The 18,782-nt window shown below is 41.6% G+C and overlaps 2 protein-coding genes across 6 annotated transcripts in view; one reads left to right on the top strand and one right to left on the bottom strand.

Annotated features, from left to right (window-relative positions):
• The window catches only part of LOC137438472 (uncharacterized), a 39,893-nt gene extending 35,717 nt beyond the window's left edge, over positions 1-4,176 (top strand). Inside the window, exons 6-8 of the mRNA XM_078767709.1 lie at positions 2,370-2,480; positions 3,861-3,971; positions 4,082-4,176. Of these exons, the coding sequence (XP_078623835.1) occupies positions 2,370-2,480; positions 3,861-3,971; positions 4,082-4,176 (317 nt within the window). The remainder of the gene's footprint in view (positions 1-2,369; positions 2,481-3,860; positions 3,972-4,081) is intronic.
• LOC137438969 (guanine nucleotide exchange factor DBS) overlaps positions 1-18,782 on the bottom strand; it is a 161,978-nt gene that overhangs the window by 58,519 nt on the left and 84,677 nt on the right. For all 5 annotated transcript variants that reach the window (XM_078767573.1, XM_068134488.2, XM_078767574.1 and 2 more), the window contains 9 exons: positions 12,855-12,924; positions 12,158-12,250; positions 11,759-11,851; positions 9,782-9,907; positions 9,340-9,564; positions 7,422-7,514; positions 7,242-7,320; positions 6,874-6,955; positions 6,368-6,477 (listed from right to left, as the gene is read on the bottom strand). In XM_078767573.1, the coding sequence (XP_078623699.1) occupies positions 6,368-6,477; positions 6,874-6,955; positions 7,242-7,320; positions 7,422-7,514; positions 9,340-9,564; positions 9,782-9,907; positions 11,759-11,851; positions 12,158-12,250; positions 12,855-12,924 (971 nt within the window). The remainder of the gene's footprint in view (positions 1-6,367; positions 6,478-6,873; positions 6,956-7,241; positions 7,321-7,421; positions 7,515-9,339; positions 9,565-9,781; positions 9,908-11,758; positions 11,852-12,157; positions 12,251-12,854; positions 12,925-18,782) is intronic.

Here is an 18,782-nt window from a genome sequence, read left to right as displayed (position 1 = left end):
CCTGATGTTTTACTTCATTATATAATCTCAGCACCTTATCCTTCATCTTCCTGATGTTTTACTTCATTATAAAATCTCAGCACCTTATCCTTCATCTTCCTGATGTTTTACTTCATCAGATAATCTCAGCACCTTATCCTTCACCTTCCTGATGTTTTACTTCATCATATAATCTCAGCACCTTATCCTTCACCTTCCTGATGTTTTACTTCATCATATAATCTCAGCACCTTATCCTTCATCTTCCTGATGTTTTACTTCATCAGATAATCTCAGCACCTTATCCCTCACATTCCTGATGTTTTACTTCATTATATAATCTCAGCACCTTATCCTTCACCTTCCTGATGATTTACTTCATTATATAATCTCAGCACCTTATCCTTCACCTTCCTGATGTTTTACTTCATCATATAATCTCAGCACCTTATCCTTCACCTTCCTGATGTTTTACTTCATCATATAATCTCAGCACCTTATCCTTCACCTTCCTGATGTTTTACTTCATCAGATAATCTCAGCACCTTATCCCTCACATTCCTGATGATTTACTTCATTATATAATCTCAGCACCTTATCCTTCACCTTCCTGATGATTTACTTCATTATATAATCTCAGCACCTTATCCTTCACCTTCCTGATGTTTTACTTCATTATATAATCTCAGCACCTTATCCTTCACCTTCCTGATGTTTTACTTCATTATATAATCTCAGCACCTTATCCTTCACCTTCCTGATGTTTTACTTCATTATATAATCTCAGCACCTTATCCTTCACCTTCCTGATGTTTTACTTCATCAGATAATCTCAGCACCTTATCCTTCACCTTCCTGATGTTTTACTTTATCAGATAATCTCCGCACCTTATCCTTCACCTTCCTGATGTTTTACTTCATCAGATAATCTCAGCACCTTATCCTTCACCTTCCTGATGTTTTACTTCATGATATAATCTCCGCACCTTATCCTTCACCTTCCTGATGTTTTACTTTATCAGATAATCTCAGCACCTTATCCTTCACCTTCCTGATGTTTTACTTCATCAGATAATCTCAGCACCTTATCCTTCACCTTCCTGATGTTTTACTTCATGATATAATCTCCGCACCTTATCCTTCACCTTCCTGATGTTTTACTTCATCAGATAATCTCCGCACCTTATCCTTCACCTTCCTGATGTTTTACTTCATTATATAATCTCAGCACCTTATCCTTCACCTTCCTGATGTTTTACTTCATCATATAATCTCAGCACCTTATCCTTCACCTTCCTGATGTTTTACTTCATCAGATAATCTCAGCACCTTATCCTTCACCTTCCTGATGTTTTACTTCATTATATAATCTCAGCACCTTATCCTTCACCTTCCTGATGTTTTACTTCATCAGATAATCTCTGCACCTTATCCTTCACCTTCCTGATGTTTTACTTCATCATATAATCTCAGCACCTTATCCTTCACCTTCCTGATGTTTTGCTTCATCAGATAATCTCCGCACCTTATCCTTCACCTTCCTGATGTTTTACTTCATTATATAATCTCAGCACCTTATCCCTCACCTTCCTGATGTTTTACTTCATCATATAATCTCAGCACCTTATCCTTCACCTTCCTGATGTTTTACTTCATCAGATAATCTCAGCACCTTATCCTTCACCTTCCTGATATTTTACTTCATTATATAATCTCCGCACCTTATCCTTCACCTTCCTGATGTTTTACTTCATCATATAATCTCAGCACCTTATCCCTCACCTTCCTGCTCTCTTACTTCATCATATAATCTCAGCACATTTTCCCTCACCTTCCTGATCTTTTACTTCATCATATAATCTCAGCACCTTATCCCTCACTTTCCTGCTCTCTTACTTCATCATATAATCTCAGCACCTTATCCCTCACCTTCCTGCTCTCTTACTTCATCATATATTCTCAGCACCTTATCCCTCACCTTCCTGCTCTCTTACTTCATCATATAATCTCAGCACCTTATCCCTCACCTTCCTGATCTTTTACTTCATCATATAATCTCAGCACCTTATCCTTCACCTTCCTGCTCTCTTACTTCATCATATAATCTCAGCACCTTATCCCTCACCTTCCTGCTCTCTTACTTCATCATATAATCTCAGCACCTTATCCTTCACCTTCCTGCTCTCTTACTTCATCATATAATCTCAGCACCTTATCCTTCACCTTCCTGCTCTCTTACTTCATCATATAATCTCAGCACCTTATCCCTCACCTTCCTGATCTTTTACTTCATCATATAATCTCAGCACTTTATCCCTCACCTTCCTGTTTCATCATATAATCTCAGCACCTTTTACCTCACCTTCCTGCTTCATCATATAAACACACAGAGCAGGAAGATGACAATGAATGCGCTGATTGGTTGAGAGGAGACACGCTCATAGATGCGCTCTGGTTGGCTGCCAGTGAGTCAACATTCGGTCGTGTTTTTGATCGAGGTGGTGCGTTTAAGCTTAAGTTTTGGCTTCATGGATTGTAAAAAATGTATTTTTAGCCACGTCGCAGACGCTGCTCATAGAGTGCCCTCTGCTGTTGTTGTTGTTCTTCTTGTTCTTCTTCTTGTTCTTGCAGAGAAGACAAAACCTCAAAGCTCCACCCATTCTGGGAACCATAGCTCCACCCATTCTGGGAGAGCCTTCATATAAACAAATATCCACCATTTTATTAACTCGCATAGCTTTGAGGCCTGTTTTGTAGGCCCGTGGTGTCTTCCTCTCTCACACAGTTTTATTTCATATCAAATTCGATATATCATTTCATTTTTCACAGTCGCTAACATAGTTTTAGACTCGGTTGAAAAAAAACGGGAAGAAAATCCGATGAAAGTTGCCCTTTATAGAACGAAATGAATTCTCAAAGGCCTGTAACTTCAAGTCCATTGAGATATATTTTGTTTAAATCGCAGCATGGTCAGTCATACACCGCCCGAAATAACAGATGGGAAAATGCCGAGATATATAAAAAATTCGTCCATTTGATGACAATCGTCACGATGAAATATTTAATTTATACGTCGTCACAATAATGTGGAGAGAGGAGCATAGCTTCGTTCACGTGTCGCCACATACGGGAAATTGCCGAGATATATATTTTTTAAATCGCGGCATGGTCAGTCATACACCGCCTGAAATAACAGACGGGAAAATGCCGAGATATATTAAAAATTCGTCCATTTGATGACAATCGTCACGATGAAATATTTAATTTATACGTCGTCACAATAATGTGGAGAGAGGAGCATAGCTTCGTTCACGTGTCGCCACACACGGGAAATTGCCGAGATTTTTTTTTTTTTAAATCGCGGCATTGTCAGTCATACACCGCCTGAAATAACAGACGGGGAAAATGCCGAGATATATTAAAAATTCGTCGCCACACACGGGAAATTGCCGAGATATATTTTCACTTTGCACAAAAATAACATCAAGTAATCGAATCAATAGGAATGTCCTGTGCCTATAACATCGACGTTATAGGCACAGCTGCATCTAGGCATTGTGTAATTTTGCGGCTTTTGTTTTAATTAAAACTTTTTGTACTTGTTTTTAAATGTAATTACAAACTGAATATTTAGTTCGTGCTAAATCGAATCCATGCAAAGCAGAGGGTCGCGCAGTGCGCCAGATCAGATCACCAGATCTGATTTCATAATCGCCCGATTATAACAAGATAAAAAATCATTAACACGTTTCCAAAATGGCGATTCTGCCCTGTAACCACATTGGAAACATTAAATGCTCAGTGGCACCATCAATCAAAATAATCTTATTGATCTGGTTCGCTGTGTTAGTTTAGTGATTTTGGATGTATTTCCTCAAAAGTCTCTGAGGAAGCAATCCGTAACCAGCAGGATTCAGCGCAAGGGTCATGCGACTTACCACTGTTAGAGCAGGTGTTCTTCATTCAGCGCAAGGGTCATGCTACTTACCACTGTTAGAGCGAGTGTTCTTGATTCAGCGCAAGGGTCATGCTACTTACCACTGTTAGAGCGAGTGTTCTTGATTCAGCACAAGGGTCATGCTACTTACCACTGTTAGAGCAGGTGTTCTTGATTCAGCGCAAGGGTCATGCTACTTACCACTGTTAGAGCGAGTGTTCTTGATTCAGCGCAAGGGTCATGCTACTTACCACTGTTAGAGCAGGTGTTCTTGATTCAGCGCAAGGGTCATGCTACTTACCACTGTTAGAGCAGGTGTTCTTGATTCAGCGCAAGGGTCATGCTACTTACCACTGTTAGAGCAGGTGTTCTTGATTCAGCGGAAGGGTCATGCTACTTACCACTGTTGGAGCAGGTGTTCTTGATTCAGCACAAGGGTCATGCTACTTACCACTGTTAGAGCGAGTGTTCTTGATTCAGTGCAAGGTCACAGAAACAGGTCACAAAAAACCTTGTTTCCTTTGTGACCTTTTTGTGACCTTGTGCAGGTCACAAAAAGGTGCAAAAACAGATCCTAGCAACTACAGACCAATCAGCCTTCTCCCCATTATCAGCAAAGTCATGGAATCCATCATTGCTTCAGATATGAAATCTTTCCTCTTCTCCAATGGCTTGATCTCTGATCATCAATTTGGTTTCAGACCTGGTCACTCTACTCTGGACATGCTGCTTCTGCTTTCTCAACAATGGATGGAGGTCCTCAACGCCAAACAGGAAATTAGAGCTGTCTCCCTTGACATTTCACGTGCCTTCGATACGGTCTGGCACCCCACTCTGCTCACCAAACTCTCCTCCTTTGGTATCCATGGAAATCTCCATGCATGGCTGGCGGACGTCCTCTCTGGTCGTAGTCAACGTGTGGCCCTGAATGGGTTTCTCTCATCTCCTCTTCCTGTTCAGGCTGGAGTTCCCCAAGGTAGTGTTCTGGGCCCTGTGCTTTTTCTGGTCTTCATCAATGATCTCTCTGACTCTCTTGAAAATCCTCTCTATCTCTTTGCTGACGACTCTACTCTCTGTCACTCCATTCCTCATCCCTCAGATCGGCAGTCTGCAGCCTCCTTACTCTCTGCAGACCTGGACAAAATCAGACTGGGCAAACAAATGGAACATGTCTTTCAATCCTGATAAATCTCACACTCTTACGATGTCTCTCCAGAAAGACTGACTGGACAACCCTCCCATCCACTTTCTGAATAATCCTCTCCAAGAAGTTCTGTCACTCAAGCTTTTGGGTCTCACTATTTGCCATGATCTTTCCTGGGAAAACCACATTTCAAATCTGGCCTCCAAAGCCAGTCGCCGACTGGGCATCCTCCGTCGTGCGAAGTCCTTCCTTGGCACACCTGAGCTACTCACCACATACAAGGCTTTCATCCGCAGCTCTATGGAATACTGCTCTCCCCTCTGGTCTGGTGCTCCTGCCTCACACCTAGCTCGTCTTCACGCTGTTGAAACCAAAGCGTTCAGAATCATTGGAATCTCCCGCGATGAAGCTAACTCCAAGGGCCTTGCACTCACTCACCGCAGGCAGGTTGGTGGTCTTTCCGTCTTCTACCGACTCCTCTCTGGCCTTGCCCCCCCAGCTCTCTCTGGGCTCTGTCCCCCAAATATTCCTACAGGTCGCACAAGATCTGCCTGCAACCCTCTTATGGATAAACTGCCAAAATCAAGACTTTCTGCTCACCTTCACTCCTTCATTCCTCTTTTCTCCCGCCTCTGGAACAAACTCCCTCACTTTCTTAAATCCCACTCCACCCTCCAGGTCTTTAAAACAGCTGTTCACCACCATCTCTTATCCTCCCCCATCCAAAACCTTGATCTTTTCTACCCCCGCTAATTTCGGCCCCCTTGTGTTTTATACCTCGCCCCCCCCCCTTCCCACGCCTCCTCCCCCCAAGCCCTCTCCCTCCCACACTTCTCCCTGCTCTCAAATGTTGTGGTTGTGTGCTCCCCCTTCTCTCCCCATCTTGTCTTCCGCTCCCTCTTTTTGTATATTTTGTTTGTCTAGTTGATTTGTTTGTGAAATAAATGTTAGCTCTTTCACGAGCCTCGATTCAGTATACAAAAAAAAAAAAGGGTCATGCTACTTACCACTGTTAGAGCAGGTGTTCTTGATTCAGTGCAAGGGTCATGCTACTTACCACTGTTAGAGCAGGTGTTCTTGATTCAGCACAAGGGTCATGATACTTAACACTTTTAGAGCAGGTGTTCTTGATTCAGAGAAAGCGCCATAGTACTTAACACTTTTAGAGCAGGTGTTCCTGATTCAGAGCAAGCGCCATATTAATTATCACTCTTAGAGCAGGTGTTCTTGATTCAGTGGAATGGTCATGGTAGTTACTGCTTTTAGAGCAGGTGTTCCTGATTCATAGCAAAGCTCATGGTACTTACCACTGTTAGAGCGAGTGTTCTTGCTGAAGCTGGCTCGTCGAGGAGGCATCTTGGGACTCATGTTCTCTGAACGGCTCCTCACCTGATTCCATGAGGTCTTGCGTCCTGGCCTGAACACACACATTCCCAGATTATGTTGTTCGCAATCTTTGTGTTGGATTTAAAATCAGTGTGTTGTAGAATCTAGTGTATATCAAATTAAGAGTAAGGGGGTGGGCTGGAGTAGAGATAAGTGGAAAGAGTGAAGGGAAATGAATATTAGGTGAGTGATGAAGAATAAATCCAAGATAAAGCAGAAGGAAAGGTTTAGTAAAGAACGAGGAGGAAATAAAATGGGTGAAACAAGGTGAGAAAGACAAGCTGATAGTGAATGATGAAACTAAGGTGGAGGAGAAATGTTTATTAACTTTGATTGGGAGTCACAATACCACGTGCTTGTTTGAGAGTAACAAAACAGACTTCATTCAAGAAACAGCTGAGAGGACCTGGACCCAGTTTATACAAACCTCAGTGGAGCATTTCTCATATCCAGAGACATCGGGACATGATAGGCCTGGTCAGAAATGCGATGCTGCAACTGGCTTGCTTCTACAGACACAGGCAGGTCAAAGGTTACAGGTAGCAAGGTGTCTCCTCGTTCAGGCCGAAACGAGGAACAAAAAAGCAAATTGGGTTATGGTGACATGATCAGAAGTCAGGTATCTACAGAGTATTCAAGGTGGTTAATATCGGAATATCAATTGACCACATTCGTTATTTCAACAACAGCACCAATAAGTCTGAAGAAACATTTTCAACAACGACAAATAACTGGAAAGAGGTAAAAATGATAATTGCAATTGTAAGCGACACCATAAACAAACTCTGTGCACACCTTTGCATGCTTCAAGCTGACTCGTGAGGACTTTCCGGATCTCACTCAGCCATATGGTTTTGACCTCCATGGATGGAGCCTGCAGGCAAGCGTGCATGAGAGGCCCCTCTCCGCCTGGCAACATGATATACAACTGAACACCTGAGTTTGATTCTCTACATCTGAGCCTTCCTCACTAACCTGGATGGTGTACGCCTCTTCACGTCCATTGTAGTTTATTTCAAACTTCTTCGCATCTCCTTTCACCGTCTCCGTGATCCCCACCAGGTTCATCTGTGAATATGTCCATCAGTAAGTCGGTCAACATCATCATAAGCTCCAGGGGCTGCCAAGATAGCTAAGAGGTAGCGTACGGTACTTCTCACAGTCTAGGTTTGTTTAGTACGCTTTTTTAGTCCGTGTTTGAATCCCAAACCAACTACAAACTGTCACCCAGTGCTTCGCAGGTCGGTGTTGCATCAATGAGTGCACCTTGCTTCAGAGCGGACAATAGGCCAGGGGTCCCATATCTATGAGCATTTACTGGTGGACATTAATAGATCCCATGGCAAGTTCCCATAAGAGTGCTGGATGCATATGGATGACAGAATCACAAGTTCCTCAAACCACAACCTGTACCTTTTTGCTGGAGGCATAATCTCAGATCTCAGATTTTGAAATATGTACCTGTACTGAAATCTTCCATATATAGAGTGAATATAATACAACGCTGTGAAACCCAACCTCAACCAAAAAGTGAACGGCATCAGGGGTCGGTACTAAGTCCACTACTATTTGTAGCTGTGATGGAGGTGCTGGCTCGGAATGTAAAGGAGGGTTTACCGTGGGAGTTGTTGTATGCAGATGATGTGGTGTTGATTGGGGAGAGTATGGATGGACTGAAGGAGAAGATGAACAAGTGGAAGGAATGTATGGAGACAAAAGGTTTGAAGGTGGATATCGGAAAAAAAGGAAGGTGATGGCAAATGTTAAAGCATGTGGTGAGGTGGAAATAACTGGGAAGTGGCCCTGTGCTGTGTGCAGGAAGGGTGTCGGAGTGAACTCCATTCAATGTACAATGTGCGCTGAGTTGGTTCATCAAAGATGTCGTGGTCTTAGAGGGTCATTAAACAGTGTGGCAGCTACATTCAAGTGTAAGGTGTGCACAGAGGGGGCTGCAGATGGAGGAAATGTTGAGTTGGATCTTGGAGACAGCGTGAACCTGGAAGGTGTGAAAACATTTTGCTACCTAGGAGACATGCTGAATGGAGAAGGTGGATCACACTCAGCAACAGTTGCTGGAGTGAGATGTGCATGGAGGAAGTTTTGGGAACTGAGTGGCATGCTGACGAGGAGGGGAGTGTCGTTGAAGCTGAAGGGAAAGGTGTATGCTGCATGTGTGAGAAGTGTTATGATTTATGGGAGCGAGACATGGGTAATGAACGTAGAGCAGCAACGAAGGCTGGAAAGGGTGGAAATGCGAATGGTTCGGTGGATGTGTGGAGTATCATTGAGAGAGAGGAAGACAAATGATGAATTGCGAAAGATGATGGGAATAGAGCCTGTGATTGATGCTGTGAAGAGGAACAGGTTGAGATGGTTTGGTCATGTGTTGAGGAAGGATGAAAGTGACTGGTTGAGAAGAGTGATGGAAATGAATGTAGAAGGAAGTAGAGGACGGGGAAGACCGAGAAAGACTTGGATAAAGATGGTGGAAGAAGAAATGTGGGCAAGGGGGTTAACAAGGGGAGATGCAGAAAAAAGGGCAAAATGGAGAAGATTGTCATGGGGCCCGCAAGGCTAACCCCCGCTCTAGCAGGGAAAATGGCCTTAAAATGTCTGTTGTTGTTAGTTGAAATCCAACCTCAGGTTGCCATAGGTAGAACCTGTAGCTAGTTAGAAGACACGTTAGCCTACATCAAGATCCTGCATAATAATGGTTAATTTACACTACACTGGGCTGACAAGATTGCCTGAGTGGCCTAAGGAAAGAAAATCAAAGATGAAGATCATGGCTCTTCCAAGTCTTCCTTTTACGATAAACAAAATGGTTGTCGAGTCTGAGCCAAAAAGTAAAGCTCGATCTAGATCCAACTCTGAACAGGAAACAAGACCCTACCTTCAAAAGATGTTTGAAGCTGTAAGGTGCATCTCCGGGGCGCGCACTTTCCCCGGCTTCTTCACGTCGTTTACAAAAGAGGAGCACATTGGGGAACAGGAAGAGATGCCTCTGCATGGGCTTGAAGCGTGTCAGCTCTTTCACCATGTTGTGTCCCTTCCTCGCTTCGGTCCATACGGCAAATGGACCTTGCATGAGCACGTGGCCCAGCTTAGCCAGGTCGCCCTACAAGTACAAGGCAATCGGTCAGGAAGTAAGACTCCGATGATGATTTAACCGTTCAGTAAGAGATTCTAGAAAATTAAGTATCCAGCCACATCATCATCCTACATGCTGCAACTTGGTTACCCAATTAAACGTTGTGAAGCGTCACAAACATCATCATTGCTAAATAATCACTGCCACGATAATCGGGTGTGATGGGACAAAATGTGTGCTGTACGTCAAAGCCGGTGATGGATAGTTGATGCATGGAGTCATTGACGGCTTTCAGAATTGCCAGCATCCCATTCAGTGCCTCCTCCAAGGCCGCCGTGCCAGGGGAGTTTTTACTGCATTTTAACATCTCCTGCACACAGACAGAATACAGCATGCTGCTTATTTAGGCCTGGGTACCAAGTTAACTAAAACCTACTAAATGTATCACTAGCCTTGTACTATCAACAGCATCACATACGGAAATTAATTTATCCTAAACAAACTTCCCAAGCAGATGATGGATAGACAGTTGCGCCCACACAAGCCCTTATCCTATAACTATTTTGGCTTGTATTGTCAAAAAAATGGTCAACAAACCCCTAAGTATCATGCTTCCGCAATTGTGAGCCACTGCGACCCAAAGCACACGGGGGTCACCGTGGAAGGGAATGCGCGCCATACCCGCGACGACCCAGGTGTGAGCACAGGACAGGCAAAGCCAGAAGTGACTGAAGGATGAGGCTTATGGATGGGACAGGAAGCTTAAAATCCCCTCTGACATTCTACATGCTCCATGATGCAGCATCTGTCTGAGCAGAACCAGATAGCTCGTGTTGTAATTGAAATTTCAAAAGTAATTATTTGGACAAAGTAAATGAATAATTGATGTCACTGTTCAGTTTGTTGAACAGTTGTTACCATTTCCACAACGAATGATTCTTATAAAGAAGAACATGGTACTACGGACCCCTCAAGGAGGTTCCTCTTTCCAACCTACATCCGGCTATATGGACGGACCATGTACGTTATTTGTCTTGTTGATCTACATGGTTGTGCTCATGTTTCGAAAGGCCCAATATGAAAGTATCATGACAGCTGTTATACTTTATCATGAAACAAACATACTCGTACACTCTAAACTCGAAGCTATCTTTTGTATGGCCTATGAATTCCTCGGGGTTGATGTTACCCAAATGTTAGTATTACCCTGTTCTCTGCCTGAATGAAAATTCGTTTCGAAGTGGAATTGTGCTGCTATATTAATCTTTTCAACTCCAATCTTTCAGACCTGAATTCACATCACAGGTTTTAGAGCATGACGTCATACTCTGATCAAACCTGAAAGCTCCGCCGAGTCCTCGACACAAGACGACAGTGCCACTCACATTTGATGGAATGAAGCTGACCGACGTGGCACTCCAACTCACATTTGATGGAATGAAGCTGACTGTCGTGGCACTCCAACTCACATTTGATGGAATGAAGCTGACCGACGTGGCACTCCAACTCACATTTGATGGAATGAAGCTGACTGTCATGGCACTCCAACTCACATTTGATGGAATGAAGCTGGCTGTCCTGGTACTCCAACTCACATTTGATGGAATGAAGCTGACCGCCATGGCACTCCAACTCACATTTGATGGAATGAATCTGACCGCGGTGGCACTCCAACTCACATTTGATGGAATGAAGCTGACCGCCATGGCACCCCAACTCACATTTGATGGTATGAAGCTGACCACGGTGGCACTCCAACTCACATTTGATGGAATGAAGCTGACCGCGGTGGCACTCCAACTCACATTTGATGGAATGAAGCTGACCGCCATGGCACTCCAACTCACATTTGATGGAATGAAGCTGACCACGGTGGCACTCCAACTCACATTTGATGGAATGAAGCTGACCGCCATGGCACTCCAACTCACATTTTATGGAATGAAGCTGACCACGGTGGCACTCCAACTCACATTTGATGGAATGAAGCTGACCGCCATGGCACTCCAACTCACATTTGATGGAATGAAGCTGACCACGGTGGCACTCCAACTCACATTTGATGGAATGAAGCTGACCGCCATGGCACTCCAACTCACATTTGATGGAATGAAGCTGATCGCCATGGCACTCCAACTCACATTTGATGGTATGAAGCTGACCGCGGTGGCACTCTATTGTGAAGAGGTGCCAAAGGTGTTGTAAAATCAGGCGTGCCTACCTTGAGTAGAAGTTGGTACTTGGTGATTCTCTGCACTGGCTTGAGGAGGTATGAGTCGAGAGAGAGCTTGTGATCGATGCGTCTTTGACATTCCTGCAGAAACACGGATAAAATTCCAGTGGCATGAATTTATCACCCACTGATCAATTTAATCTGGAGAGGAAGTATTTCGTCAATTCCACACGACATCAAGTGTGTTAAATCTGGCATGTCGGAATGTCCAAACAATAACCTTTAGCAAAACACGATCCAAAGCGTCGCAACATTTTAAAAATAAATAATGAAATAATAATATCCAGTTATACAGGCGATAAATAAGCAAATAGAACGGGTGTTTGTCGGTGGGAGACAGTAGATTTATAAGGTCCCTATAAATGAGCACATGTGACGTCACTTCACCTGGAAAAATTGGTTGTCCCCAAATCGACGCCACACGGCTTCAGAACAAAGCTTGTTCTGACAGTACTTCTCATACATCTGGAAATCCTCCTTCTGCAGAAACAGAGACAAATTCGCACCTGTAGGAAGAACTGAAGACTCGGATAAAGTTCTTGGATTGGATATTGTCCCTGGTTGCCACTAAAGTCCCTGGTTTAGTGATTGGATAAAGTCCTAAAACTAAAAACTAATAAAAGATTGGATAAAGTCCCTGGTTCTTGGATAAAGATGGTTAAGGTAAAAAATTTTTAAAAAAACCCAAAAACTCTGGGTCTTTATAATGCGTGCAATTTGAAAAGTTTCGCAGCCAACCAGGGACTAGCTTAGCCAAGTCCACAGGTCATTACCAGATGGTGAATGGTTGTGATATTGAGATGTTCTGTCGGAGTTAGTTTGCGGTAAAATGAGAAAAATTGTTGAAATTTCATGTCGAAAACTTAAGTTCCTTGTCATTGTAAAGGTTTGAGTTAAAGGAAAGTGAATGAAAACAAAACTGAAGATGTTTGAGTATAACAGGATATGTGCACAGAGTTCACCCTGTGGAGATAGGAAGAGGATGAGGAGGAACATGGAGGGATGGAGGGACAGACATATCCGAAGGAAGTTAAAAGCACAAAGAGGGTCAAAGCAATTGGTTTAATTGGAGGGAAATCCTTACTCTTTGTAAGAAGCATCGGCCCAATAGCTCAGGATCATCAACGTAAGCCTCTAGCTCCTTGAGGAACACTCTGCAATTAAAGAATTCAAACAATCAAGGCATGCAACAACAAACAACAACATGCATTTTAAGGCCATTTCCCCTGCCAGAGCGGGGGTTAGCCTTGCGGTCTCCATGACAATCTTCTCCATTTTGTCCTATTTTCTGCATCTCTCCTTGTTAACCCCCTTGCCCGCATTTCTTCTTCCACCATCTTTAGCCAAGTCTTTCTCGGTCTTCCCCGTCCTCTACTTCCTTCTACATTCATTTCCATCACTCTTCTCAACCAGTCACTTTCATCCTTCCTCAACACATGACCAAACCATCTCAACCTGTTCCTCTTCACAGCATCAATCACAGGCTCTATTCCCATCATCTTTCGCAATTCATCATTTGGCTTCCTCTCTCTCAACGATACTCCACACATCCACCGAACCATTCGCATTTCCACCCTTTCCAGCCTTCGTTGCTGCTCTACATTCATGACCCATGTCTCGCTCCCATAAATCATAACACTTCTCACACATGCAGCATACACCTTTCCCTTCAGCTTCAACGGCACTCCCCTCCTCGTCAGCACGCCACTCAGTTCCCAAAACTTCTTCCATGCACATCTCACTCTAGCAACCTTTGCCGAGTCTGATCCAGCTTCTCCATTCAGCATGTCTCCGAGATAGCAAAATGTTTTCACACCTTCCAGCTTCACGCCGTCTCCAAGATCCAACTCAACATTTCCTCCATCTGCAGCTCCCTCTGTGTACACCTTACATTTGAATGTCGCTGCCACACTGGTTAATGACCCTCTCAGACCGCTACATTTTTAATGAACCCACTCAGTGCACATTGTACATTGAATGGAGTTCACTCCGACACCCTTCCTGCACACAGCACACGGCCACTTCCCAGTTCTTTCCACCTCACCACATGCTTTACCACTTGCCATCACCTTCGTCTTTCCGATATTCACCTTCAGACCTTTTGTCTCCATACATTCCTTCCACTTGTTCATCTTTTCCTTCAGTCCATCCATACTTTCCACAATCAACACCAGATCATCTGCATACAACAACTCCCACGGTAAACCCTCCTTTACGTTCTGAGCCAGCACCTCCATCACAGCTACAAATAGTAGTGGACTTAGTACCGACCCCTGATGCACTCCCACCTTCACCTCAAACTCACCACTGTTCCCGTCCTTCGTCCTTACAGCTGTGCGCGCTCTTTTGTACATTGCCATCACTACTCTGATCAACCATTCCTCCACTTCTAACTTCCTCAATGCCCAAGTCAATACTTCGCGTGGAACCCTATCGAATGCTTTCTCCAGATCAACAAACCCAAGAAACAACTTCTTCCTCTTCTCCATGTACTTCTCCTGCAACTGCCTCACAATAAAGAGCGCGTCTGTCGTTCCTCTTCCTGGCATAAATCCAAACTGCATTTCGTCGATCTTCACCTTCTTCCTTATCCTCCTCTCCAGCACCCTTTCCAATACCTTCATTCCATGCTCCAATAACTTTATCGCTCGGTACGAGCTACACTCCAGAGGGTCACCTTTCCCCTTGTATCGAGGGACGAGGGTACTCAGCTCCCAATCCACTGGAATGCGGCCTTCTTTCACCACCAGATTACAGATCTCTGTCATTCTCTTCACACCCCAACTTCCTGCTGCCTTCAGCATGTCTCCCACAACTCCCGTCAGCCCTCCCGCTTTTCTACTCTTCACTGCTTTTATCGCTTCCTCAACTTCCTTCTCAGTTATCTTCTCTGCCGGTCCTAAAACTGGGTTACTCTCTATGTTGCCATCCCATTCATTCTCTGTATTCAACAGCATTTCCATATATCATTTCCATCTTCCTTTAATTCCATCTGGGTCCACAACGATTTGTCCCACTTCATCCTTCAAGCAACTCACCCACATCACATCACACCTCTCTTTCGCTATCTGCTTTGCAATCCTGAATACCACTCTCTGACCCTCTTCCCAATCAAAGCATTCTCCGAACATTTTCCTACATGCCTCCTGCACCTTTGCTACCTCTTTCTCTGCAGCCTTCTTGGCTGCCTTATAACTTTCATGCTCTGCTTTTTTCTGCTCCCGTACCCTTCGCCTTCTGCCACTTCTTGAACTTCTTCCTCTTCTCGTCAATCCTCTTTCCAACTTCCTCATCCCACCACCATGTTTCCGAGTGCCTCGGTGGTCCTTTTGTCCATCCACATACCTCACCAACGACTCCCAACAGACTATCTTTCATTGACATCCAACCACGTTCAAGCTCAACCACATCATCCTCTACCCTACTCAGCCTCTCTTTTAATGCCTCCCTTAGTAGTGTATATATGTTGCTTCTGGGACACTCTCATTTTCCCATTGACTTACATGTTAATTTTTCCCCTCCCTCATTGCCCCTAAACACCTCTATTTCTCTCACCCTGTTCTTTACGAACCTTCTAACCTTTTGACATGTTATCCTTATTCATTAGACCACTTAAACAATGGTCCTTCTGTGTGAACCTGTGATCCTTCTGACCTTATGGACCTTTTAACCTTTTACTCTTAATATCATCTGGTGAATCATCTTTGGCCCACTCAAACAACGACCCTACAAATATTTGTTTATGCGTGGGAAATAATTTAATTCTCTTGCCACTCTCTTCACCATCTAATATATTAACAAAAAATATGTTTGAGTTTGGTTCTTTATTAAGATATTTTAACTGAGCTAAGATAAAATGGTAAACCTCCCTCAATGTTCTTGTTTGAGCGCCTCCAGTGCCACATACCATTTTTAAATTAAAGTATATATTTTCCTGACAACCATCAAAGTTTTCCGTCCACTCAAAAATATTTCCATCTTTTTTACCCAATTCACCGGTATTTAAATTAATTCTCTTATTTGTTTTGTAAATTGTTTTACTAGTTGTCTTTTCAATTATACCTATTTGATATTTTTCACATTCGTTATGTTTACCATTTATATACCAAGGTTGATTACACCTCCACTCTTTAGTCTGGTTGGTACTTGGTTCTATCATTTATATAATAGTAAAAAAGGCGGCGGTAGCCCGTTAAAATCCCCAACCCCCCCTTTTTAACTTATCACTTATATATATCTTATCACTTATATATATCTTATCACTTATGTATATCTTATCACTTATATATATCTTATCACTTATATATATCTTATCACTTATATACTTATATAACCATAAGGGAGACTATCAATTCCATTTTCTAAAATAAACCTCTTATCATCAAAAGCCCCCAATGCTTTCTTATTTATCTCTTCTGAATATAATTGATGTTTATAACTTCTTATTCCATTAATCTTTCGAAACTCTTCTTTCTTTGTTGTTAAACAGTTATAATAATCATTAAAGTTTATTGTTTCTTTAATGACATTTTTCTTTATGCCTTTTAACTTCTTATCAGTTTTTTCAACGTTATTCACAATGTATTTATAAGCATAAGCCTTAGACCTCAATCCCACAAATTCACTCATTACATTTCCTCCTAATTCATCCTTAAACTTTCCAATCACCTTTTTATTTTTAGAAGAGAACAACTCACTCTCTGGACTGTAATTACTAGTGTCATAGATATTAATGTCCTTTTTCATGTCTGAATAAACATCATCAGTATTAATTTGCAAAATAAAACTATCTGTATCCATATAAAGTAGATTAACATCATTTTGATATTTCTTCCTCAAGTTATTATAAAAGTAATCATACATTAATGACTTTGATAAATCAAGAATTGATGTTCCAATATAAATAGGTTTGTTCATTTCAATACTCTCTTTAATCAAATGGATCGCACAAAAGTTCTCAGTAAAGACCTCAGCTCTAGTAAAACTCGGTCTATTAATTAATTTTGATGCTTGTTTCCAAGATGTTGATAGTCTGATATTTTGTCTTTTTCTCACATTTTCCATGGTCTTACCAAAGACCGCATTATTCATCAATTTATAAAAGTCTTTCTCAAAATCTGTTTTTGACTCTGTTCTTCTTTGTGTATTAAAATCAATGTACCCCTTCAACCAATGACTTTGATTGAACTTTAGAACCCTATGGATCTTCTCTACTCTTAGACCTTTTGATAAATATTGTCGCAAATTTCTTTGGTGTAGAACATAATTTTTCCTGTTATATAATGTAGTAAGTAATTTTTCTGTTGATTCACCTATATTAAATGATTGTTGATAATCACTTAACCACTCCTTCTTTGGACTTTCCTTTTCACAAGCAAATGGGAGATCTTTGTGTAGGTTATGAAGTTCCTCTGGATATTTCAAATCGACCTCAAAATAATAACCAACCTTTGAATCATCCAATTCTTTTTGTGTAGAGATACATACATCTTGTAAAACCTTTTTGTAATCTTTTTCCTTTACCCATCTAAGTTTTCCAGAAGGAAGAGCCTGAGACATTGCCCAGCCATACAGGTTGTTCGCATCATAATACATCAAGTAGGAGCTCTCTACCGATGAATCATAATTTGGAATGTACTTGTTATTTGCTTTAGCATATCTCTTTGAACAGACTTGTGAAATTCCTCCTCTCTTTGCCTTTTCAATCATCAAAAGCATATCAACATCGGTTATCAAATCCAAAGCTTGTTTTGTCATTTTTAACATCGCGCTCCAAGCCAATCCAGGAGCAGTGTAATAGTGAGCAGGATCCAATCCATATCCAGAATGACAGATTGTTCTGAAAGCCTCAAACACATCAGCCAACAAAAGCACATCAGTTTTGAGGTACAAATCGTGATACTCACCAAGATTCTTAATGTTATATTTTTTCCAAACATTTTGTGCGTGTACATAATCTTTATCAGATATATGACTATTATTTAATTTGTTATAGAAATTTTCTTTTAAAGGAAGTTGTGTTTCATTGAATCTCTCAAATGAGTCCATATAGTCATAGGGGTAAATTCCCTTTTGTGTTAGAAAATCTTTATCTAAAAAATACTCTGAAAGACATGGAAACTCTTTTAGATTTTGAACCAAGTTAGCCAATGGACTTGCCATGAATTTAAATGTATCAAGAAATCTGATATGAGTAATAGGAGATGTGTGAATTGTTTTTGTGAATGAAATGTATTTCTGATCCGTGTTTGGAATTGCTGAGATACTTCCAGAAGTCTTTGAGAGTTCCTTGATAAATAGATGTGTATCATAATGAGCGTTGTTATGAAGAAAGACAGGAATGAAAGAGGGGAGTTGATAATTAATATTACAACTTTGATGAGCCGGACCTCTATATTTACCAGTGAGATGACAATGGTCTCTAACCTTTAGACCTTTACCAATTTTCTCCTCACAAATATGACAGACATTGTTTTTTATAAATTCTCTTTTTTCTTTACTTGTTAAGGACATTGGTTTATTGGTTTCTCTCATTATCTTGGTTAATCGAACACAGTCTTTTTCTAGTCGTTTCACAAACTCCTCTGGGGTATTTGAGCCTCTATACATCTCTAACTTGTTATATTTATCACCAACGGATGATTTGATATAATAACAAAAACCACAAGGAGTATGTTTTTGATATTTATTTGTGTATGATTCTTTTGGATCTGGAGAAGCAGTATCAATTTTTTCTAAAATACTTTCAAAATCAGCATATATAACAAATGGATGTTTTATTGTTTTCTTTTCATCTTTGAATGTGATCTTTGAGCCTTTTTTAGGCATGTTGATTACCGTTGATTTATGTTCACCACAATAATTTGAATGTTTATCTAATCTTTCTTGTGTATGGAAGAAGTTAAGACAACGCATACAAATATATATTTTATTTGTTCTTTTACATACTTGTGGTTTTATTAATTTTGTAATATCTTTGATGTATGTATAATGTGAATTTTCCTCTGAATTA

Source organism: Myxine glutinosa, chromosome 13 (genome assembly GCF_964187855.1).
Source record: "Myxine glutinosa chromosome 13, kmMyxGlut1.1, whole genome shotgun sequence".
Lineage (NCBI taxonomy): Eukaryota > Metazoa > Chordata > Myxini > Myxiniformes > Myxinidae > Myxine > Myxine glutinosa.
Note: the sequence above shows the minus strand (reverse complement) of the source record. Positions and strands in the feature narration are given on the sequence as shown.